This window comes from Capra hircus, chromosome 7 (genome assembly GCF_001704415.2).
Source record: "Capra hircus breed San Clemente chromosome 7, ASM170441v1, whole genome shotgun sequence".
Lineage (NCBI taxonomy): Eukaryota > Metazoa > Chordata > Mammalia > Artiodactyla > Bovidae > Capra > Capra hircus.
This window is the reverse complement of record NC_030814.1, coordinates 59,091,473-59,115,544: the sequence shown is the minus strand read 5'-3', so window position 1 is coordinate 59,115,544 and position 24,072 is coordinate 59,091,473. Positions and strand designations below refer to the sequence as shown.

General features: G+C 44.1%; 1 protein-coding gene across 2 annotated transcripts in view; it reads left to right on the top strand.

Moving 5' to 3' along the window:
• Positions 1-24,072, top strand: part of CYSTM1 (cysteine rich transmembrane module containing 1) — a 70,142-nt gene that overhangs the window by 18,618 nt on the left and 27,452 nt on the right. For both annotated transcript variants that reach the window (XM_018050291.1, XM_005683029.3), the window contains exon 2: positions 8,080-8,304. In XM_018050291.1, the coding sequence (XP_017905780.1) occupies positions 8,100-8,304 (205 nt within the window). In that variant the 5' untranslated portion in view covers positions 8,080-8,099. The remainder of the gene's footprint in view (positions 1-8,079; positions 8,305-24,072) is intronic.

Below are 24,072 nucleotides of genomic sequence, written 5' to 3'. Positions count from 1 at the left end.
TGTTTCTGGGTTTTTTTTTTTTATCTATTTCATTGATTTCTGCTCTACTCTTTATGATTTATTTCTTTTTATTAACTTTGGGTTTTGTTTGTTGTTCTTTCTCTAGTTGCCTTAGATGTCAGGTTAGGTTGTTTGATATTTTTCTTGTTTCCTGAAGTAAGATTGTATTGCTATAAACTTCTCTCTACTTCTAGAACTACTTTTGTTGCATCCCATAGGTTTTAGGTTGTTGTGTTTTCACTGTTGTTTGTCTACAGGTTGTTGTTTAATTTCCTCCTTGATTTCAGTGGTGATCCATTGGTTGTTTAGTAACAGTGTTTAGCCTCCATTGTGTCTGTGTTTTTTAGTTTTTTTCTCTGTAATTGATTTCTAATCTCATAGCATTGTGGTTGGATAAGATGTTTGATATTATTTTAATTTTCTTAAATTTACTGAGACTTGCTTTGTGGCCCAGCATGTGATTTCTTGGAGTATGTTCCATGTGCACTTGAAAAGAATGTATATTCATCTATTTGGGGATGAAATGTTCTAGAAATATCAGTTAAGTCCTTGTAGTCTAATGTGTCATTTAAGACCTGTGTTTCCTTTTAAATTTTCTGTCTTTATGATCTGTCCTTTGATAAAAGTGAGGTCTTAAAGTCCCTCACTATTATTGTGTTACTGTCATTTCCTCTTTTTATGGTTGTTAGCATTTACCTTAAATATTGAGATGCTCCTATGTTGGGTGCATATATATTTACAATTGTTATATCTTGTTCTTGAATTGATCCCTTAATCATTATGTAGTGTCCTTCTTTGTCTCATGTAACAGTCTTTATTGTAAAGTCTATTTTGTCTGCTATGAGTATTGACATTCCAGGTTTCTTTTGATTTCCATTTGCATGGAGATTACTATTCCCTCACTTTAGTCTGTATGCATCCCCAGATCTGAATTGGGTCTCTTGTAGGGAGAGAAAAATAGGTCTTGTCTTTTTTAAGACTAGCAGTCTCTGTCTTCTATTGGAACATTTAATCCATTTATATTTAAGGTAATTATCAGTATGTATGTTCTTATTTTTTTTTTTTTTTTTTTTTTTTTTCTTACCAGACTGCAGCAGGTTTAATAGCAGCCCCAAAGGTATGCCCAAGTTGTAACCTCCAGAACCTACAAAGAGGACCTGATTTGGAAAAACAATCTTTGTACATGTAACTGTGGATTTTGAGATAAGCTCAGTCTGGATTAAGGTGGGCCCTTGTTTGTGCTCAGCTGCTCAGTTGTGTCGACTCTTTGCGACCCCATGGGCTGTACCCTGCCAGCCTCCTCTGTCCACAGACTTTCCCAGGCAACAATACTGGAGTGGGTTGCCATTTCCTACTCCATGTATGTTCTTATTGATGAAAGTGAAAGAGGAGAGTGGAAAAGTTGGCTTAAAGCTCAACATTCAGAAAACGAAGATCATGGCATCTGGTCCCATCACTTCATGGGAAATAGATGGGGAAACAGTGGAAACAGTGTCAGACTTTATTTTGGGGGGCTCCAAAATCACTGCAGATGGTGATTGCAGCCATGAAATTAAAAGACACTTACTCCTTGGAAGGAAAGTTATGACCAACCTAGATAGCATATTGAAAAGCAGAGACATTACTTTGCCAACAAAGGTCCATCTAGTCAAGGCTATGGTTTTTCCAGTGGTCATGTATGGATGCGAGAGTTGGACTGTGAAGAAAGCTGAGCGCCAAAGAATTGATGCTTTTGAACTGTGGTGTTGGAGAAAACTCTTGAGAGTCCCTTGGACTGCAAGGAGATCCAACCAGTCCATTCTAAAGGAGATCAGTCCTGGGTATTCTTTGGAAGGAATGATGCTTCCAAAGCTGAAACTCCAGTACTTTGGCCATCTCATGTGAAGAGTTGACGCATTGGAAAAGACTCTGATGCTGGGAGGGATTGGGGGCAGGAGGAAAAGGGGACGACAGAGGATGAGATGGCTGGATGGCATCACGATGGACGTGAGTCTGAGTGAACTCCGGGAGTTGATGATGGACAGGGAGGCCTGGCGTGCTGCGATTCATGGGGTCGCAAAGAGTCAGACACAACTGAGCGACTGAACTGAACTGATGTTCTTATTGCCATTTTGTTAATTGTTTTGAATTTGTAAGTCTTTTTTCCTCTTTTGTTCTTGTCTCTTGTGATTTGATAACTAACTTTAGTGTTGTTTTGGATTGCTTTTCTTTGTGTGTGGTGTTTTTTTTTTTTTTCATCTATTGTGGATTTTTGGTTTGTGATTTCCATGAAGTTTTGATACAGTGGTCTATATATAAACAAAACTGTTTTAACTTGCTGGTCTTTTAATTTCAAATGCATTTTCAATATCCTGCATTGTGCTTTCCTCTTCTTATGATTGTGGGTTTTGATATCATATTTGTATGTGGATGATTTCCTACCTTTACTATATGTGTGCTTTGCTGGTGAGCTTTTCCATTCATAATTTTCCTGTTTCTAGTTTGGCCTTTTCTTTTCCACCTAGAGAAGCTCCTTTAGCATTTGTTGGAAAGTTGGTCTACTCGTGCTTAATTCTCTTAGCTCTTGCTTGTCTGTAAAGCTTTTGATTTCTCCATCAAATTTTAATGAGAGTCCAGCTGGGTGGAATTCTTGGTTGTGGGTTCTTCCCTTTCATCACTTTAAATATAGTGTGCCACTCCCTTCTGGCCTGTGGAATTTCTGCTGAAAAATCAGCTGATAACCTTAGGGGAATTCTTACATATGGTTTCTTTTTTTGGTTTTGTTTCTCCACTGTGCAGCTTATGGGATTTTAGTTCTACCAGGGATTGAACTCAGGGATATGGCAGTGAAAGTACTATATCCTAACCACTGGACCAACAGAGAACTTCCCCCTTGTATGTTATTTGTTGCTTTTCCCTTGTTGCTTTTAACAACTTAATGACTAGAGACATATTAATATATCTTGTTATCTAAGCATTATTGACTGGAAACATTTCAGTATTCACTTACGTAAGAAATTGCCAGCCACAGGCATCAGTTTCTGCGGAAATCTCCCAGTCAATAATGTTTTAATATTTTCTGTCAGTTTGATTACTATGCCTCTCAGCACGATCTTCCTTGGGTTTATTCTGCCTGGGACTCTCTGTGCTTCCTGGACTTGGCTGTGACTGTTTCCTTTCCCATGATAGGGTAGTTTTCAGCTATTATCTCTTCAAATATTTTTTTCAGGTCCTTTCCTTTTTCCTTCTGGGACCCCTATAATGCAAATTGTGTGTTTAGTGTTGTCCCAGAGGTCTCTGAGACCATCCTCTTTTTTTCCCCCCATTTTTTTTTCTTTATTTGGTTCCATGGCAATAATTTACACTGTTCTATCTTCCAGCTCACTTACCAATCCTTCTGCCTCATTTATTCTGCTATTGATTTTTTTCTAGCGTATTTTTCATTTCAGTTATTATTCATCTCTGTTTATTCTTTAGGTTTTCTACCTCTTTGTTAAACAGTTCTTATATCTTCTTGATCTGTGCCTCCATTCTTTTTCTGAGACCTTGGATCATATTTACTGTCAATACTCTGAATTCTTTTTCAGTTGATCCTGGCTCCTGCTTGATTTGAGCTGTCTCTTTTGGAGCTGTGAACTGTCCTTAATGCTGCAGTTTCTACTGTTTACATTTGATCTTCAGTATAACATACTCTCCTAGAGCAGTGCTTACGTTTCACCCAACCAAATTTATAAGGGAAAAATTCATGTTTTAAAGTTTTGTATCATACCTTAAATTTAAAGCTCATTTATATTTTTGTTATGTTAAATGGTTTGTACTAGACTGTGTTAATGTGAGGGAGTCTTTCCTTACTTGGGTTTCCTTCTGGGCAAACTTGGAAACAATTGATTCCCACTGGGTGAACTCCTGCTTTTCAGATGCCAGCTCTGGAATCCTTGATCTCAATATAGATGGAGTTTCTGTGATTTTTGCTGTTCACTTGTTGGGATTTTTTTCCAGCCTAGAGGACACTGAAAATAAATCCAGATGTTATTGCCCTAAGATGATTGTGTTCTGGGAACACAGGGACAGAGTGTGCAGTAGGGCTGGGTCGTGACAGCAGAGCACTGTTTGGTTTAGCCTCTTTATTAGTGCCTCTGAGTAGCACATGAGGTTCCCCCCAACCCCAGACATCAAGCAGTTTCTCAGGCAGGGGAAAGATATGCACCAAAAACGAGGGGGAAACATGATTGAGGGAGAAGGGGGAAGACACATTTATTTGAGAGAGTTTTGAGGGTCCCAGGAATAGTGAAGAATACATACACAGAAATCAATCAAGAAAAGTCATGAAACATTGAGATGTGAGGTTGTGATATTTCTAAATACTTTGTTCTCTTTACCCTTTCACTGCTCATTGTTTTTAGAAGGGCAGTGTCTTCCGAGAAATATAGGTCCAGACTTTGCTAGAGGGAGAACAATCATTATTACAGGGTCTTGTTGGATTAATGAAGTTATTAAACTAGTTTTGATGGAATTAGGTCAATTCAGAGGATACCCACTGACCCCAACCCCTATACACACCCACTGAATTTTAGGAAAGAATAGTTATGATGGCTGTGTTCTGTAACTAATGGGATAGCCATAGGGGATTAATAAGACTGATTTCTGTATTAACCAGGGCTCACTAGGTTTACCACAGCCTTCCAGGTAGGAGAGAGGAAATGCAAAAGTAATCAGCAGTTAAGTATGCTCAGATTCACATGATGATTGCAGTGTTAGTCACCACCAGCCTTTGCCTTAGGTTAAAGGGAAAGTCATTCCCAGATCAGAGTATGATGCCATGTTGGCACAGGCCAGAGAACAAACAGGGGAAAGAACTCCCATTCTTTTCTGAATCCCTGTTAGGCCCCTGGAAAAAGAAGACTGGAGACAGAAGACAGATGTGATCAAAAGAGAGAGCTTCCAGCCATTCTGACTCCATATTATAAAGTTTCAGTTTATTATCGCCTCCTTCAAATGACAGTCTCACTTGCACCTCCTCCCACTGGATTTAAGCTCCTACTCCAGCCCAGTAATCTATTTACCACCTTTTCTAAAAAACACTATCCTTATGTTTCTCTTTTTAACTCATTGTCCAGGGAAGGATTTGAACCATGTTCATTTCTATACCCCACTACTTAGACCAGTGCCAGGCATAGTCCGCACTATATAAATGTCTGCTTGCTTGAACATCACTCAGGGATTCCTTAGCTTACCTTACTATTGGCTCCTAGCACTGGAAATTCTACAGAGGTAGTAGTTTAGGTTAAGTTGGGATTCAGTCTGATTTATGAGCTATTATAAAGTCATCTTTTAATTTCATGGCTGCAATCACCATCTGCAGTGATTTTGGAGCCCAAAAAATAAAGTCTGACACTGTTTCCACTGTTTCCCCGTCTATTTCCCATGAAGTGATGGGACCAGATGCCATGATCTTAGTTTTCTGAATGTTGAGCTTTAAGCCAACTTTTTCATTCTCCTCTTTCACTTTCATCAAGAGGCTCTTGAGTTCCTCTTCCCTTTCTGCCATAAGGGTGGTGTCATCTGCATATCTGAGGTTATTGATATTTCTCCCAGCAATCTTGATTCCAGCTTGTGCTTCTTCCAGCCCAGCATTTCTCATGATGTATTGTGCATATAAGTTAAATAAGCAGGGTGACAATATACAGCCTTGACGCACTCCTTTTCCTATTTGGAACCAGTCTGTTGTTCCATGTCCAGTTCTAACTGTTGCTTCCTGACCTGCATATAGGTTTCTCAAGAGGCAGGTCAGGTGGTCTGGTATTCCCATCTCTTTCAGAATTTTCCAGTTTGTGGTGATCCACACAGTCAAAGGCTTTGGCATAGTCAATAAAGCAGAAATAGATGTTTCTCTGGAACTCTCTTGCTTTTTCGATGATCCAGCGGATGTTGGCAATTTGATCTCTGGTTCCTCTGCCTTTGCTAAAACTAGCTTGAACATCTGGAAGTTCACAGTTCACATATTGCTGAAGCGTGGCTTGGAGGATTTTGAGCATTACTTTAGTAGCGTGTGAGATGAGTGCAATTGTGCGGTAGTTTGAGCATTCTTTGGCATTGGCCTTTCTTTGGGATTGGAATGAAAACTGACCTTTTCCAGTCCTGTGGCCACTGCTGAGTTTTCCAAATTTGCTGACATATTGAGTGTAGCACTTTCACAGCATCATCTTGCAGGATTATGACCAACCTAGATAGTATATTCAAAAGCAAAGACATTACTTTGCCAACAAAGTCCATCTAGTCAAGGCTGTGGTTTTTCCAGTAGTCATGTATGGATGTGAAGTTGGACTGTGAAGAAAGCTGAGCGCCGAGGAATTGATGTTTTTGAACTGTGGTGTTGGAGAAGACTCTTGAGAGTCCCTTGGACTGCAAGGAGATCCAACCAGTCCATTCTGAAGGAGATCAGCCCTGGGATTTCTTTGTAAGGAATGATGCTAAAGCTGAAAATCCAGTACTTTGGTCACCTCATGCAAAGAGTTGACTCATTGGAAAAGACTCCGATGCTGGGAGGGACTGGGGGCAGAAGGAAAAGGGGACGACAGAGGATAGCATCACCGACTCGATGGACTTGAGTTTGAGTGAACTCCGAAAGTTGGTGATGGACAGGGAGGCCTGGCGCGTTGCGATTCATGGAGTTGCAGAGTCGGACGAAACTGAAGTGAACTGATAAAGTCATCTGGAATTCCATTTCTTTCCTTCTTTCTGCTGTACCTTTCTAAAGTACCTACTGCATCTTAAGGCTGGTGACCCCCTCAGGGCTGAAGATTGGCTGTCAGCAATTTGTAGCCCGTGTCCTTGCTGGACTATGTGTTTGCCTATGTTAAGGTAAAAGGACGTTTGGGAGTGTGTTTGAAGAGCCCTAAGATTTTAACTGATCAAACCACTTTAGAAATAATCCGAGTGACCAAGGATTGCCATTTGTGATTGGCTTAGTCCTAAATTCCTTGAATCAATCTTGATGGAAAAGAGGAAGGGGTGAACTGGATTGGCTTAGGTTAGACTAGGTTTACCCTGGAGCTGGTAAGGAGCTTCCTATGAAGCACATGAACTGCAGGAGGAAAGAATGGATGCGTAACTGGAAATCTGACTTATTATGAAGGAGGATATGGTTGTTGTGTGGGCAGCCAGCAAAGTGCACTATTTTAATCCATATTTTTTAGGGAGGCTTACTTTATTTATAAGTAAGAAAATTTATTACTTTATAAGAAGTTGTTCTCTTCTTTTTATAGAGTCATTTATGAATTTATTGATTGCATGTTATGAAGAATTAATGGTGAAATTATTAAATTTTGAGCATGAGACTCTTTCCTTTATTAACTTAGATAGGTAAAATATTACGTATCAGCACAGGAGAGGGGTAACAGTACCAGGCAGCAAGATGACAGTATCAGATTCATCCAGTGTGTATGGACTTTGCATTCTCCAGAAATGCTTTTAATCAGAAAGGCCTTGATCAGGCACTTCAGGGGCTACAGAGATGATAGAAAGGAGATGCTGACCCCCTCCAGACTTCAGGCCTAATCAAGAAAATGGATAAAAGGCTCTGGGGGCTGGGAGGAAATGGCCTCCCTCACAGAACCAAAGCACCCAGAACAGGAACTATAAAACAGTGGGGGTTCCTGGTGAGCCCTCCCGAGTCCTGGGAGCCTGGATGGTCAGAGAAGATGCTTGGCATCCTCTGTAAATAGCTCTACCGTTTGCACGGTGACAACCGAGCACACCGCTCAGCTGCGCAGAGCTAGGGGTCTGGGGCAAGCGACCAGGCCACCCAGTGCCCGGGGCGGAACAGCCCTTACCTCGTCCCTGGTCACTCACTGCTGGCATGGCTGCTTGGCCTGATTCCTGCTGTCACAGCCTGTCATCTAGTGAGGCAGGCAGACAAAAAGCAATCAGATACATAAGATATTCACGAGTGGGGAGAAGGAAACAAAATGGGCAGAGCTGAAAGTGTGCAAGAGGTTTAGGATATCTCTAAGGCAATTGGTAAATTGTTTCATGATTACAGTTTTTTTCTGATGATTTCCTCAGGTTAAAAACAAATAACTTTCACTGTTTGTCTCCTAGGTGTACTCTGCAGGTCCCTGATGAACCAAGGGAACCCTCCGCCGTATCCGGGCCCCGGTCCGACAGCCCCGTATCCCCCTTATCCATCACAACCAATGGGGCCTGGGTTCTACCCTCCAGGACCTCCAGGGGGACCCTACCCACCTCCTCAGGGCGGGTACCCCTACCAAGGATACCCACAGTACGGCTGGCAGGGCGGACCTCAGGAGCCTCCTAAAACCACAGGTACTGTGATGTCAATGGGGTGGGTATACAGTCGGCCCTCCGTATCTGTGGGTTCCGTACCCATGAATTCAACCAACCACCAGATTGAAAATATTTGGGGAAAGAAATTCTGGAAATTTCCAAAAGGCAGAACTTTTTGCTACACTCTAGAAACTACTTCCATAACATTCATGTTGTATTTACAACTATTTAAACAACGTTTACATTGTCTTGGGTGTTATGAATAATCTATAAGTGATCTAAAGCATACAGAAGGACATGTGTAGGTTATATGCAAATTTCTTTCATATAAAGTATTTATATATAAGGCACTCGAGGCACCACAGGTTTTGGTATTATGTGGGTCCTAGAACAAGTCCTCACGGACACTGAGGGACGACTGTGTGTGTACCCGGGTGCACGTGTGCAGTCCCACACCACCAAAGGAGATGTTTGCTTTGCATGTTTTCTTTGGCAGAGGAGAAACTCTGCCTCTGTGTGTGCTGTGGTTGACATTCCCAAAGCTTGGTGACTGCATAGATTGGCTTCTGACTCAGGAGAGTTGACTCAGCTCTGCTTCCTCCTTCATATCTCTTGACCCCTTCCTTCCTTCACTTCACTTCCTGGCTGGCATGTTTTTTGAGGGGACCTCCTCAAGCAGTGAATGGGGGCAAATTAGCAGTTGGATTCTTGCTCTGGCAGCCAGTTTTGTTTTCCAAGTTTAGCCTGTTGGGATTATTTTATCTCTCAACTTGTTGACCCTCAAGTCATCCTCTTGCCCCTGCTGTTGAGGTTGGTTTTCTTTGCTAATATGTTTTCATAATTCTGTGTAACCTGCTAGCTGAGTTGTCAGCAGGCTTGTGGTCCTTCTTGTGTGCTAGAACAGTGCTTCTCAAAGTTTACTCTGGAGACAAGGGCATGAGGTAAATACTGAAAGTGTAAACATTTTTAGAGTAAACATCAAAAACTTTGAAAACAGTTTGACATTGCCGTGACATTCAAGCCTGTAATCTCGCATTTTACAAAAAGTAGCAGTCTGTGAAGGGTTAGGAAGGAGACATCTTGAGAAGCACTGTGCTACATGTCTGGGTGACTGCTGTGACTGTTCTGTAACCTTTTGGTTTGCAGAATTGTTGCTCTCTTAGAGCTTTCAGCTTTTGAATATAGCTCATTCTTACTGAGTGCTTATTATGTGCCAGGTGCTTTCCTAAGAGCTTTATATACATTCACATTTAATCCTTGCAACAGTCTTATGAGGTTATTCCCATTTTACAGTGAAGTGATTGAGGCACAGAGTGGAGTAATGACTTGCCCAAGGCCACCCAGCTAGAAATGGCAGAGCCCAGATCTGAATCCTGACAGGTTAACTGTGGACTCTGTACCTGTATCTTATTGCTGTTGTCCCTCTCCTCTCTTTTCTGAACTGCCGCATTCGTCTGAATTTTAGAACCGTAAGCTGCCTCAGAGATTTTCTGAGGTTAATTTATAGTTTAACCCCTAAGGTTAAATTTTATAGTTTAACCCCTTACTAATCAAAAGTAGTAACAGAATTGAAGGTTCTTTTTATTTCAGAATTTGAGGGTTCTTTAGAATGGGTGGATACCAAAGAAGAAAAATAGGTTTAAGAGGAGTTGTGGGCTCAGTATGGGAAACATTACACTTTTATGGTATTAAGTCAGAGGCTATATTAAGGTTGAATAGATTTGAATACCTTTAAAAGATTTAGTTTATTTTGAAGAAAAACTTTTACAATCCAAGGTTCTGTTTCTGTTTTAAAGTGTTACAACATGTGCTTGGAGGAGTTCAGGAAGTACAACCAGTATAATCAGAATAGTTGGCATCCAGGTCTGTGACATCAGAGGGGGATTTCCTGAAAATAAAGCTCAGTTTCTAGGTTTCTGTTTCAAAATAAGGTAACCCTGTGATGAATGAAAGAAGACAGTCTGAAAAGACCACATAATGTATGTGGTCTGTTTATGTGCAATTCAAGACTAAGCCAAACTAACCTGTGGTTCTGGAGATCAAAATAGTGGAGTGGGGGGCTAGGGTGGGGTTTGTTATTGACTGGGAAGGGCACAGGGAACCTTCTGGGTATTGGGAGTATGCTTTTATCTTAATCTGGGTATAAACATTTTACAAGCCTCAAACTTTTTATCTGTGCACTTTAGTATATATGTCAATAAAAAAAAAAGTCAGCCCAGCATTTGTATTGAACAATAGACTCAGTCCAGTGCCTCCCTAGGTTGTATCTTTCACCCAGAGCCCTTCTGGCCTATACAATACAGGCAATACAGGCCTATCCGAACATTTCCGGGCCTGTATTGTTTGTACTGATTATAAGTAGCATTCAGTGGACTGGAATGTTCCAGAGCTCGTCTAGAATAAGTGCTTCCTGGGCTCATGCAGAAAGTATTCATGGGTTTGGCCCTCTTTCTTACCTTTGGTGTCATTTAAGTATTAATATTATGTCAGCATTTTTGAGGAAAAAATAGGATCTTAATTGTTCTTAGGATTAAAAGGTTCTTTTAGTTTAGTGTTATCAATTTGTCATGATTTCATAAATGCATTCAAAAGCTGTTGAACATCCTTCTCTACAGGGTTTCTCACTGACATCAGCCTGGGTTAATTGCCTACACCCATTCTGCGCCAGACTTGGCAGGCGATGCCAGATGCTGAAGTCCTTCTTTCAGTCTGGCTTCTGGGGGATCCAGATTCTGTGAATGGGACCCTCTGACCCCCCTCACTAAGGGATGCCCCTTTAGGGAACCCATTTCATTTATTTCTCTCTGTTGCTCCTGGAATCTTCAGTCAGAATCATTCTTGGGGCCTATATTCTAAGCACGAGAATTTGAGTGCTCTGCAGAAATTTAAAGGGTTTTTTTCCCTCTAGCAGGATGATTTTAGATGTATCTACTGCTGCATATGCCATCTCTCAGCTGGAGTTCTAGTGTGTAGTCCATTCTGTTAATAGCCACCGAGGTGGAAATTATTCCAGGGTCTTAGTGAAAGTGAAAGTCACTCAGTTGTGTCTAACTCTTTGCGATCCCATCTCCAGGCCAGAATATTGGGGTGGGTAGCCTTTCCCTTCTCCAGGGTATCTTCCCAACCCAGGAATTGAACCCAGGTCTCCTGCATTGCAGGCAGATTCTTTACCAGCTGAGCTGGAGGGGGTCTTAGCTATTCTTAATTGATATTTGGTAATTAGTAAGGATTTAATAAAGATGTGTTGAATGTACAAGAAGGTGGGTAGATGGCTGATCTAAGCAGACCCTTCTTTGGTACTCTGTTTATAGTTCAAATTTCACTTTCTCAGATACTATATATTTTTTAAGCATTTGTTTTCCTCAGCAAACCAGCTTTTTGGAAACCATGTGATTGGAAGGAGCAGGTGTTTGTGAGAATCAGGCTTCCCTGGGGAGCACACCCTCAATATGTCAAGGGTCTCCGGGGATGATTTTTAATAATAATAATAATAGTTAATATTTCTTGCATTGGCATTAGCTTCACATGATTGTCACAATGACCCTCTGGCATTAGTCCCGTGTTATAGTGGAATATGAAGCTCAGAGAGGTTGTGTTTCAGTTACTATTGTATAACATATCACTCTGAAACTAAGTGGCTTAAAACAACAGTGATTTATTATTTCTCATGGTCCAGTGAGTTGGCTTTAGGGGATCTCTCCTGGGGTCACTTGCATGACTTAATTCAGCTGTCAGCCTGGCTGGAGCTGAAATGTCCAAGACGACCTCACTCACATGACTTAGACCTCGTTTACCTCCATGAGGCCTCTCTCTGCACATCTCCCTGTCCTTCAAGAGTGTGAAGGTAGCAGCTGCCAGGCTTTTAATAGTGAGGCCCAGAACCGGCTCCGCCTCGCCCTGTATCCTGTTGCGCAAAGGCTGGCCAGGTTCAACAGGAGAGGAAATCGATGCCTTCTCCCCCACTTCTGCTTTTTACTTCAAGTGTACAGTCCAGTGGGTTTTGGTATAGTCACAGAGTTGTGTGACCATCACCACTAATTCCAGAACATTTTCATCACCCTGAAGAGAGACCCTTTGGCAGATATTCCCCATATCCTTAAATCTCCTCCTCCATTAATTTATTTTCTGTCTCTGTAGATTTGTCTGTGCTGAACTTTGAATCATGTAATATGCAGTCTTTTATGACTGGCTTCTTCTACTAAGTGTAATGTTTTCAAAGTTCATCCACATTGTAGCAAATATCAGTGCTCCATTCCTTTGCCAAATAATATTGTATGGATATACCATATTTTATTCATCCTTTCATTAGTTGATATATATTTGCTTTTGAAATATTATGAATAATACATAAATGGCTGTTACAAACATTGGTGTAAAACAGACTTCAGCTCACTAGGAGGAACAGGGGCTTCCTAGGTGGCTCAGTGAGGTAAGGAATCTGTCTGCAGTGCGGGAGACGCAGGAGATAGGGGTTCAATCCCTGGGTCGGGAAGATCCCCTGGAGGAAGAAATGGCAACCCACTCCAGTATTCTTGCCTGGAGAATCCCATGGACAGAGGAACCTGGCGGGCTACAGTCCATAGGATTGCAGATTTGAATGCAACTGAGCAGGCACACACTAGGAGAAACTGCATGTGAATCCAGGGTGAGAGGAGCTGTTGGTGGCCGTCTTGGCAATTGGTCCACCACGCACCAGCCTTCGCTTTTAACAGTTCACATCCCTCCCAAGCGAAAAATATACCCACCCCCTTACTAGACTATCAGATGTCTCATCCAGTAACTACCTTGGCTTGGAGTTAAGGATGTCACCACTGAGGATGGCCTCTAACCAGCCATGTTGCTCCCTTCAGTCCCTGCTCCTCATTCTCATTCTGCCCAGCCCTACAGAGAGATCAAACAGAATATCAGCACCTCCTTGAAACTTTCCCTCCTGAATCCCACACCTTCCTTAGAACTTAGCACTCCTAGGTGCTTCAGCTGCACTCCATACAGACTTCTTTCAAAGCGCTTCCTCTCAGCAAATTCAGTTAGGTTTCATGTTCTGTAAAGAACCTCTTAAATGACTGACTGCAGTCAACCTTGCTGTTACTGTTTTAGTTTAGACTTCCACCATTTGTGTTAGTCAAGACTCATAAGACTGCAAGTAATAGAATCTCAGCCTTAAATATTAACGAACAACAGAGGATCTTCAGAGACCTGAGTAAAGGCCCCAAATGATAAGACAGGAAAAAGGGTCACTGAGGGAACAGAGGCAACACAGGGAGCAAAAACCTTGCTACAAAAAGAAAGGGAGGAGAGGAATCTTATATTCTTAGATGTGCAAGGAGATTTCTTATTGAAATAGGAGGGATACTCTATAAAAAGCAACTCAGGAAACAAAAGCACTTAGGCAAGGAGCTGTATCAGCCCAAGGATTGGGTTCAAAGACCCACTTGGAAAGCCAGGTCTTACCAAACCAGAATTTAAGGCTTTTTCCCTCAGGTGGAAGTTTGACATATGTTTTGGGTGTCTACTACTACGTAGTCAGTCAGTTTAGTCACTCAGTCTCGTCCGACTCTTTGCGACCCCACGGACTGCAGCATACCAGGCTTCCCTGTCCATCACCAACTCCTGGAGCCTACTTACGTCCATCGAGTCTGATGCCATCCAGCCATCTCATCTCTGTCGTCCCCTTCTCCTTCTGCCTTCAGTCTTTCCCAGCATCAGGGTCTTTTCCAGTGAGTCAGTTCTTCACACCAGGTGGCCAGAGTATTGGAGTTTCAGCTTCAGCATCAGTCCTTCCAGTGAATATTCAGGACTGGTCTCCTTTAGGAGGGACTGGCTGGATCTCCCTGCACTAATACACATTACTACGTAGTAAGTTACCCTAAATCTTGCCATTAAAGATTCTGTAATTTGGCAGAACTTGGCCAGAAAGATGTGTCTCAGCTCACTGGGGCTGGAGCATAGAGGATGACCTAGAGGGGGCTGGGCTGAGTCTGTGTGCTTTCTGCCCTTGAATGGGATTTACAAACTTTCCTTCTTGGCTTTCATATTTATAGCTGTCTAAAGGGATACTCTTGGTTTGGCTTACACCTGTATCACAGAGGAAGAAGCTGTTTGGTTTGGCAGATTCTTTGGAAGGGAGAGGGGGGTGGGAGCATGACTGTGGCTGTCTCACTGCTGGGAGGGGTCAGGTGATGCACAGGCTGAGAAGTTACTCTTTTCATCTGTATGCAGTCCAGGCTTGGGCTTTTCCACTCCTGCTGGCTTGATCTGACCCTTTTATTTCCCATGAAAGTTTAAGTTTTGTAGTATTCTGTCAGTTGTTTCAGTTTCAGTTAAATCTTATACTTCTTCATTATAACAAGAAATTGTTCTTTCAAATGCAAAAACGAAACAAACAAAAACACCCAAATGCGTCTGCTGTCCTTTCCCCCTCGAGCTCCCTCCACATGGCCCCACAATGTGACAGCCTCAGGAGGTCTGGGCTCCTTTGGCAACTCCTTTGGAGTTGCAAAAGTAGCAACTCCCAGGCCTTCCTTAAAAAAAAAAAAAAAAGAAACAAAAAACTTTTCATTTAACTTCTAATTTTGAAAAAATTCTGGACTTTATAAAAGCTTTGCAGAAATAGTACAAGCAGTTCTGTGTACCTTTCACCCAGATTTCCCCAAACTTTGTATAACTTCAGAGTAACGATCAGCCTGGCTTTTTCACTGCCCGGACTCAAAAGTCTCAGCACATCACTTCGTCACACTCTCTGGTGGCAAAGCCACATCAACATGAGTAGGAAGATCGTCGGAAACCTCCAGGCCCTGGTGCGGGTGAGCTCATGCTCAGTGAAGCATTCTAAATAACGAAAGTTTCTAGGTTCTTGGGAATATGCCATAGTAACAAAACTATTTAAGGTGGCAGTTAAACACAGCAGCATCTCCAGTCTTATGTCAGAAAATAGGCCATCTGTCTTTTTAAGGAAAATTCTGTGAATTTGTTAGAAAGTCCTGAAGTCAGAGGTTTTTAAATTCTGTCACCAAAATTGAAATGGCTTCCACTCGGCTACCTCAAATCATCGAAGTGTCCGGTTGCCCTCACCCTCCCAAGCTCATGGGAGACGTCACTCACCAATTCCAGCTCTATCTGCTCAGCCCAAATGTGGCTTCGGAAGCCTCCTTAGCAAAGGGTCCTAGGCAGCAGCCATGAACAAGGCTTAAATTGTTTGTTAGGTAGGATGTGGCCATTTACCATTCCTTATTCAGCCAGTGCCCTCTTTCTTCAGTTCAGTTCAGTTCAGTCTCTCAGTCGTTTCCGACTCTTTGTGACCTCATGAACTGCAGCACACCAGGCCCCCCTGTCCATCACCAACTCCCAGAGTTTACTCAAACTCATGTCCATTGAGTCAGTGATGCCATCCAACCATCTCATCCTCTGTTGTTCCCTTCTCCTCCCACCTTCAGTCTTTCCCAGCATCAGGGTCTTTTCAAATGAGTCAGCTCTTCGCATGAGGTGGCCAAAGTATTGGAGCTTCAGCTTCAACATCAGTCTTCCAGTGAACACCCAGGACTTATCTCCTTTAGGATGAACTGGTTGCATCTCCTTGCAGTCCAAGGGACTCTCAAGAGTCTTCTCTAACAGTTCAAAAGCATCAATTCTTCGGCGCTCAGCTTTCTTTATAGTCCAACTCTCATATCCATACATGACTACTGAAAAAACCATAGCTTTGACTAGACAGATTTTGTTGGCAAAGTAATGTCTCTGCTTTTTAATATGCTGTCTAGGGTGGTCATAACTTTCCTTCCAAGGAGTAAGCGTCATTTCATGGCTGCAGTCACCATCTGCAGTGATTTTGGAGCCCCCCAAAATAAAGTCAGCCACTGTTTCCACTGTTTCCCCATCTGTTTGCCATGAAGTGATGGGACTGGATGCCATGATCTTAGTTTTCTGAATGTTGAGCTTTAAGCCAACTTTTTCATTCTCCTCTTTCACTTTCATCAAGAGGCTCTTGAGTTCTTCTTTGCTTTCTGCCATAAGGGTGGTGTCATCTGCATATCTGAGGTTATTGATATTTCTCCCAGCAATCTTGATTCCAGCTTGTGCTTCATCCAGCCCAGCATTTCTTATGATGTACTCTGCATATAAGTTAAATAAGCAGGGTGACAATATACAGCCTCGACGTACTCCTTTTCCTATTTGGAACCAGTCAGTTGTTCCATGTCCAGTTCTAACTTTTGCTTCCTGACCTGCATATAGGTTTCTCAAGAGGCAGGTCAGGTGGTCTGGTATTCCCATCTCTTTGAGAATTTTCCAGTTTGTGGTGATCCACATAGTCAAAGGCTTTGGCATAGTCAATAAAGCAGAAATAGATGTTTCTCTGGAACTCTCTTGCTTTTTCGATGATCCAGCGGATGTTGGCAATTTGATCTCTGGTTCCTTTGCCTTTTCCAAAACCAGCTTGAACATCTGGAAGTTCTCAGTTCAAGTATTGCTGAAGTCTGGCTTGGAGAATTTTGAGCATTACTTTAGTAGCGTGTGAGATGAGTGCAATTGTGCGGTAGCTTGAGCATTCTTTGGCATTGCCTTTCTTTGGGATTGGAATGAAAACTGACCTTTTCCAATCCTATGGGCACTGTTGAGTTTTCCCAATTTGCTGCCATATTGAGTGCAGCACTTTCACAGCATCATCTTTTAGGATTTGAAATAGCTCAACTGGAATTCCATCACCTCCACTAGCTTTGTTTGTAGTGTTGCTTTCTAAGGCCCACTTGACTTCACATTCCAGGATGTCTGGCTCTAGGTCCTCTTTCTTAGAGATACTGAAATACAGAGAGGTTTAGTGACTTGCCGAGATGCTTGTATTTTTATGAGGACAGAAGTCCTGCTGCTGCTGCTGCTAAGTTACTTCAGTCGTGTCTGACTCTGTGCAACCCCATAGATGGCAGCCCACCAGGCTCCCCCATCTCTGGGATTCTCCAAGCAAGAACACTGGAGCGGGTTGCCATTTCCGTCTCCAGTGCGTAAAAGTGAAAGTGAAGTCGCTCAGTTGTGTCTGACTCTTCACGATCTCATGGACTGCAGCCAGGCTCTTCCATCCATGGGATTTTCCAGGCAAGAGTACTGGAGTGGGGTCATAAGTCCTGAATCCAAGCTAAATGCATTTCCTCTTTACTGCATGCTGCTGCAATCCAGCACTAATTCCACAGCAGCCCTCAGACACCCATCCAAGGAAAGTAGCTTCTTCTCAGCCTATTTCTTCCCGTCTCCCCCTGTTTCCTCCCTCCCCCTCAGCCCCCAGCCACAGAAAGAAACACAGAAAACTGGTAGTTATAACAGGGATAACCGCTTTCCTGGTAGGCAGGTGGCAAGTGTGATAAAAGCTGGATTCAAATCCCCTTATTAATGCTAGGACCTGGGTAGATTGCTTAACCTCTCTGATCTTTGAGTGTGCCTGCTTCCCCTTGTAAGCTTCATGAAGGTGATCCTTTTCTCTCAGCCTCTGTTTCCACAGAACCTAGAACAGTGCTGACTCATGGTATATGCTCAGTAAATGTCTGCTGAATGGATGGAAATAACATCAGTTCGAAAGATGTTTGTGAATTCATGTTCCATTTCTGGTCCCCTTTCCCTTTGAGACTCTTCCCTTGCTATTTAACTGTCGTAGGTCCAGATACTGGGCTTTTATTCATGTTCTTCTGGGTTAGGACTGACATTTGGCAATGTATGGATATAAAATGAAATGAATTCTGCTTCAGCAGAGTCCCTAGGATGTCCCCATGGAGTTCAGAAGGCTGATTGGCCTTTGTGCAGGGTTTCTGAGCCTGTAAAGTGTGCCTGTTTTTGCTCTTTGTAATTTGAAGATGCAAAAGGTGAGTATTTGCGGCAGGAGAGCCCTACCCAGGTCACTGGCCAACCAGCCAGCCTGTCCCCAGTCCACAGTGGCCTGTCCCCAGTCCACAGTCGGTGCAGGCTGGCACCGCGGCCTGGTTTGCCTGCGCACCACCTTCATGTCTGACGCTGCTCTTTCACTCAGTGCAGGGGTAAACAAAGAATTGAATGATCCAGAGTCTCTGCTAAGAAATTACAGCTGGCTTGTTTGAGCCATTTATGCTTTTTTTTAAAATCAGAAACTCTGATGAGGCATTTTTCATTGCCCCGGGAAGCCTTTCCAGTGCAGATAAAGTCCAGCTTAGTACCTTCTTTCTTCACCAGGTGTCAGATGACAGAATGTCCTGGCAAGGACTCTGCATGGAGCCACCAAAAGCCACACTGGCTCAGGAATCTAGGTGGAGTCTGTCCAGTTCCTTGAGCTTCTGCTTCCTTATCTGTCCTACTGTGATTGCCGGACTGAGGCAAAGCACAAACAAAGTCATATACCGTCCAGTGTACAGGCAGCGAGGACTCAGCATCCTCCCTTGGCCCACACCACTTTTCTGAATTTTTATTTGTGGGTGGATGGGGCTGCTGAAGACAGGAAGCCCCCAGGGGAAAGGTGGGGATCCCAGTTGCTGAGAGTCATTCCTGATCTCCCCCCAAGAATCCCCACCGGCCTGAGGCAGCTATGGGACCCTCAACTCCAGAGTCACGTCATCTGCCTTATAGCTGGTCTCCCTCCTGCTCTTGCCCCTGCTGTCTGCTTTCTCCCCCAGGCCCTCTAGATGCTTCGCTTGTCACTCAGAGTAAAACCCAGTCCTTCGGTGACCAGCCAGGCCCTCCGTGGGCAGGCTGCCGCTGTGCACTGCTCCAGTGCTCCTTGGTATTTGTGCTGTTTGCTGTTCCCTTCCCCTCTGCCTTTCTCTTTGCTCCGAAATCGACCCGGCCTGTGTTCTCTTGATTCTTGCTCAGCTGTCACCTAGTCAGAGAGGCCTTCCACCCACCTTCCCTCTCCCCACCCCATTAAATATGACTCCCTAGCCTGCGCTCTCCGCACCCTGCCTGCCTCTTTCCCCTTCCCAGCACGGTGCTCCCGAGTTCCTTGGCTGCCTTCGTCCTCCTGCTGAACGTAGGTTGCTGGGAGGCGGGGCCTTTTGTGCGCCATGTTCACTACTTGATGCCAGGGTGTGTTGGCTGGCAGGCTGTCCCCTCCCCGTGTCCTCTGCCTGCACAGGTGTCTCTGTAGCACCCGCTTGTGATGTTACCTTGGGTTCCTCTCCCTTCTCATCTTCTCTGTATAGAATCCTGGGAGTGGCTGAGTTTTTGCTGTGGGTCAGACCTGGTGCTGAACACTATATATCCTTCAGCTTTTAATTAGGGGGACAGCTCCATGAGGTGGGTCTTATTAAAGAAGAGTTTGCCCAAGGTCAGAGCTAGTAAGTGGCAAGCAGTCATTCTAACACCATGTGTGACCTGAGACAGACCCAGTGACCACAAGGAGGAAGTCTCTAGAAAGGGAGGAGGAAGAAGAAGATGAGCAAGGAAGGGGTATGAGATGGAGACAGTAAGGTTCCCAGAGCTGGCACAGTAGCTGGTAGTGAGTAGGGTTTCCAGAAAGAGCTATGGAAAGCATCAATCCCCAGGGCCTGTCCAGACAAAGGCACAGAAATGGGGCAAAAGGGACAGTTGCCTGTGGTCTGAGCCAGCCTGAACACACTCACCTCCTTAACCAGGAGGAGGTGGGCTGCTTGTGGGGTCCTCCAGGGATCTGTGGCTCTTGACCAGGGCTGTGGCACCAGTATTTCTCTCAGCACTGGAGACCTCCCCTCTCCCTGATGGAGGGGGTCCAGGACCGCGGCCCACTGGGCTTTCAGCTTGCACATCCTTACTTTGGAGAGAAAACTGCTCCTTCTTACTTTTGGTCATGGTCTCTTGGCTTCCATTTAGTTTGAGGCTTTGCTGCTGGCCTGGGTTTCTGTGTGATAGGCCTGAAGTTTTGATTTACCTGAGGATAAAGAGGTTTTGGGAAGAGCTGTTCCTCACCTAACCCTTGAGTGTGCCAGAGTAGAACCTATACAAGTTAAGGATTTAAACATTTCTTTTCCCTTCCTATTATTAGAATAAAGACCAATATTTCCAAAGGCCTTGAGAGGTCCTTCATGTTCTAGCCTTGCTAGCAGATTCTGTTTTCAGAGAGGCCTCAACCTCCCTAGGCCTCTCCTCCCGTGTGGCTTTTGCAAATGGTGTTTCCTCTATATGGCTTGCAAAATCATAACTCTCCTGACTCGGTGCAAATAACTCTTATTAATCCTTCCCATCTCACTCTTGCGTCACTTCAGTGATGCTGAGTGGTACCTCGCCTTCACTCCCCAGCGCAGCTTGGGTCAGCTTTCTGTCCTTCATAGTGCGCTCTAGGCTTGTAATTTTACAGCCTTGGCTCTAGTTAGAGAGTTAAGGTCTCCACCACTGTCCAAAAGTGTCCTGATTGCAGACACTTTGAATAAATTGACTGACCCCTTGATTCCCCAGTGAGTACTTGTTGAGTGATTAAAGATGAAGAGGAGTTTGAAGATACGCAGGAGAGAGGACAGAATGAGTTTCAGAGTAAGCTTTGTCAAGTTGTTAAACTTTTGAACTTGAATTTGCAGAAAGGATCATTTACACCACTTTCCCCTCCCTCGTGCAATTCATTTGTTGGTCTGGGCTCTGAGCAGGATATTCACTGAGTCATGGGTGTGTGGATTATCAGAACTGAGAGATGCAGCTTTGGGTCATTTTTGCCTCCACTGAGTGGTCTGGTCACTGAACATAGTGACAACTCTGACAGGAAAAAAATTTTTTCCACTCATAGTCCAGATACCCCATTATCTCAAATCATTTTTGTGTTCTTCTTTCCCCAGCAGTTCTGCTTAGATGCACGTGTCGTTTGCACCTGGCGGCCACTGTAGTGTAGAGTCCGTTGTGTGTCCTGTCCCCTCCTCCAGCCCGCTTACCTGTAGAAGCAGATTCCCTGTAGGGCAGGGTTTCTCACCCTTGGCACCTTGATATTTGGGTTGGATGATTCTGGCGGGGGGAATACAGAGCTGTCCTGTGCACTGTATGTTCAGCAGCATCCCTGGCCTCTGCCCACTCTCTGCCAGTAGTATCCGCTCAGTTTTAACAACCAGCAGTGTTGTCCGGACTGTTGGCTTTGACTTCTGTATGTCTTCATATTAAAGCTGTAAGTTGGGCTTTTGAGCCCAGTGGAGGAAAAGGCCTTCCTAATAAACTTTATCAGCAGCTAAAAAATTCATGACTATTTTTTTGGTGGCCAGCCCAGGAAAAAGCCTCCAGGAACCTGGAGCTTTAAAGAATTCACTCGTGACTTCTTACTGGATAGACAAGCTTTGTTTCTGAGCCTCTCTGCAGGTAGGTCTGGAGAATCTGGGTGTCTGAAAGCAATTCCTAGATTAAAACTAACAGGACAAGAAGAGTTTGAGGCCAGTGGTCTAAGTTTTTGAACATTTAATATTAATTAGTAATTGTTGAATAATTAATAAAAGCTAAATAAAAGAATGAATAGTTATCACGTGATTATGGTGTATCAGGCATTTTTATGAGTCAGCTCTTTTAGTCCTTGTAACAACCCTGTGAAATAGGTTTTTTACCATCCCCATCATACAGATCAGAGGTCCCCAACCCCCAGGCCACAGACTGGTGCCAGTCTGTGGTCTGTTAGGAACTGGGCCACACGGCAGGTGGTGAGCCGTGGGTGAGTGAGTGAAGCTTTATCTGTTTTTAAAGCCGCTCCCCATTGTTCACGTTACCGCCTGAGCTCCACCTCCTGCCAGATCAGCGGCATGAAATTCTCGAGTTCAGGTCCTACTGTGAACTGAACCTACAAGGGGTCGGGGTTTTGGGCTGCTTATGAGAATATGAGAATCATCCCAAAACCATCCTCCTCGCCCCATCCATGAAAAATAATTGTCTTCCACGAAACTGGTCCCTAGTGCCTAAAAGCTGGGGACCACTGGTATAGATGAAGGGACTGAAGCAGAGAAAGCATGAACCTTGTTCATGGTCCTACACCTAGGAGGTTGTAGGGCTGAGATTCAGACCCACCAGTCTAACCCCAAAGCCTGTGCTCCTCAGTGGCTATTGAGCACCTAGTGAGGTGCCCCATGCTGTGCTGGAAGCTGTATGGACGTGGCTTTGATTCTTTCTATAGTCCTTCTGGGTAGGTTATCCCAGACCTTACACTCAGGGAACCTGAGTCTTACAGAGGCTGTAATGTCTTGACCATGGTTGCCTGGGGATCTGACCCAAAGCCTGACATGCTTCCATGTATCATTTGGCCTCCCATGAATAAGTAAAAGTTGGTTTCTGTTTGTTTTTTTTTTAATAACTTTGTCTTTCACTTTCCCTTGGAATCTCACCTCTCACTCCAATAGTTGTTTAAATGCCTTGTGTAATTTAGTGCTAAGCACTAAGTAAATGTTGCTGTTTCTAATTAGGTCTTGTTCAGGTGTTTTGTGTATATTATCCTATTTAATCCATACAGCAGTCCTGTGCTGGTGGTTTCCTATTTCAGAGATGAGGACACAGGTTCAGAGAGATGAATTTAACTGGCCTAAAGTCAGAGAGTCCCTGAGCCTTGAATTGAACCCAGGTCTGTCTGGTTTCAAATTGTATTCTTAACTTGCATGCTTATTTACATTACATTAGAAAATGCCCTTGAAATACTTCAAAATATTAATAATATATATAGTAGTTTAAATATAAAATGTATAATATTCATAACAATAACATACATTGTTAACAGCAATGAAGAGGCAGGCCCACCTCTTCTCTCTGGGACCCTCAGTTGCAACTCTTCACAAAAGAAGATGAGACTAGCCTTTCGTGAGTGGGCTCTTGGCACCAGTTTCGATTCTCACTCCCCGTGTTTGTGACCTCAGGCTTTAACTCGACAGATCTGCTCCGGTAGGCCTGCGCTTAAATGAAGCCCCATGCCCTGTCCCCCACTGCCTAGTGACTGCCCAAGGTCTAGGGCCTGGCGTCACATGAAGACAGCCTGGTCACAAGGACCCTGAGGGACCACAGGCTCCTAAAGATGGCCTTGGGTTTTTAATTCTTTTTGGATATAGAGACACAGTCTGTTTTGGTCAAGTGCTTAATGCAAAACACTTGCTTTTTCAAAAGCCTTGGCCCGCCCAGCACTCAGGGGTAATGGAGTGTAAAAGGGCGGCTGCTCTTTGCAGGTCCGGTCTGCTTGGCTGGCCAGGGGCATGTGGCGGGGGTGGTTAAAGTCCTGCCCGCCCCCGGACAACTCTGCCGCACTGCTTCCTCAGCCTCCCCCGCCCTCCAGGTGCTGCCGGGGTTTTCTGCTCTAATACTGCTCTCATCCAGTCTTGAAACTTGACAAACGCCTTTCCTTTACTTCTCACATAAGCCTTTTAAGTTAGGTTGGTATAAACAATGAGGAAATTGGTTTGGCGGGCAAGGAGAGGAAGGCTGCTTTGGGTGAATGGTATCCAGGGAAACTGGGAGGCATGGGTGGGCTTGGAGCCAGCACCAGGGTGTTGGGACCGCCCTGTGAGTGTGAGGCGACTAGAGTGGCAGGGTCTTTCCCTAGGACAAACGCTTCCAAACAGAAGGAAGACTAGCCTTGCTGAGAGCATCCCAGGCCCGAGCACAGGCCCTGAGGCTCTGCTGCACCCGTGCTGCTGTGGCCCGGTGCCCACGGGCACCTGTTTCCCTGCGGTCAGTGTGGTTAGCCACAGGGGGAAAAATCTATATTCTGTTTATATTGTGGCTCCCCAGAGTTGAGATTCTCTAAAAGGTGGGATGCAACATGGGATGGTTGTAACTAAAATGCTGACATTGAAGATGGTAAGGACTGGCATCCTCATTAGTGGATGAGGGCTTAGCCCAGCAGATGTCGACACGAGTGTGGGGACCAAGCGCAGTGTGGTCAGGGGCCAG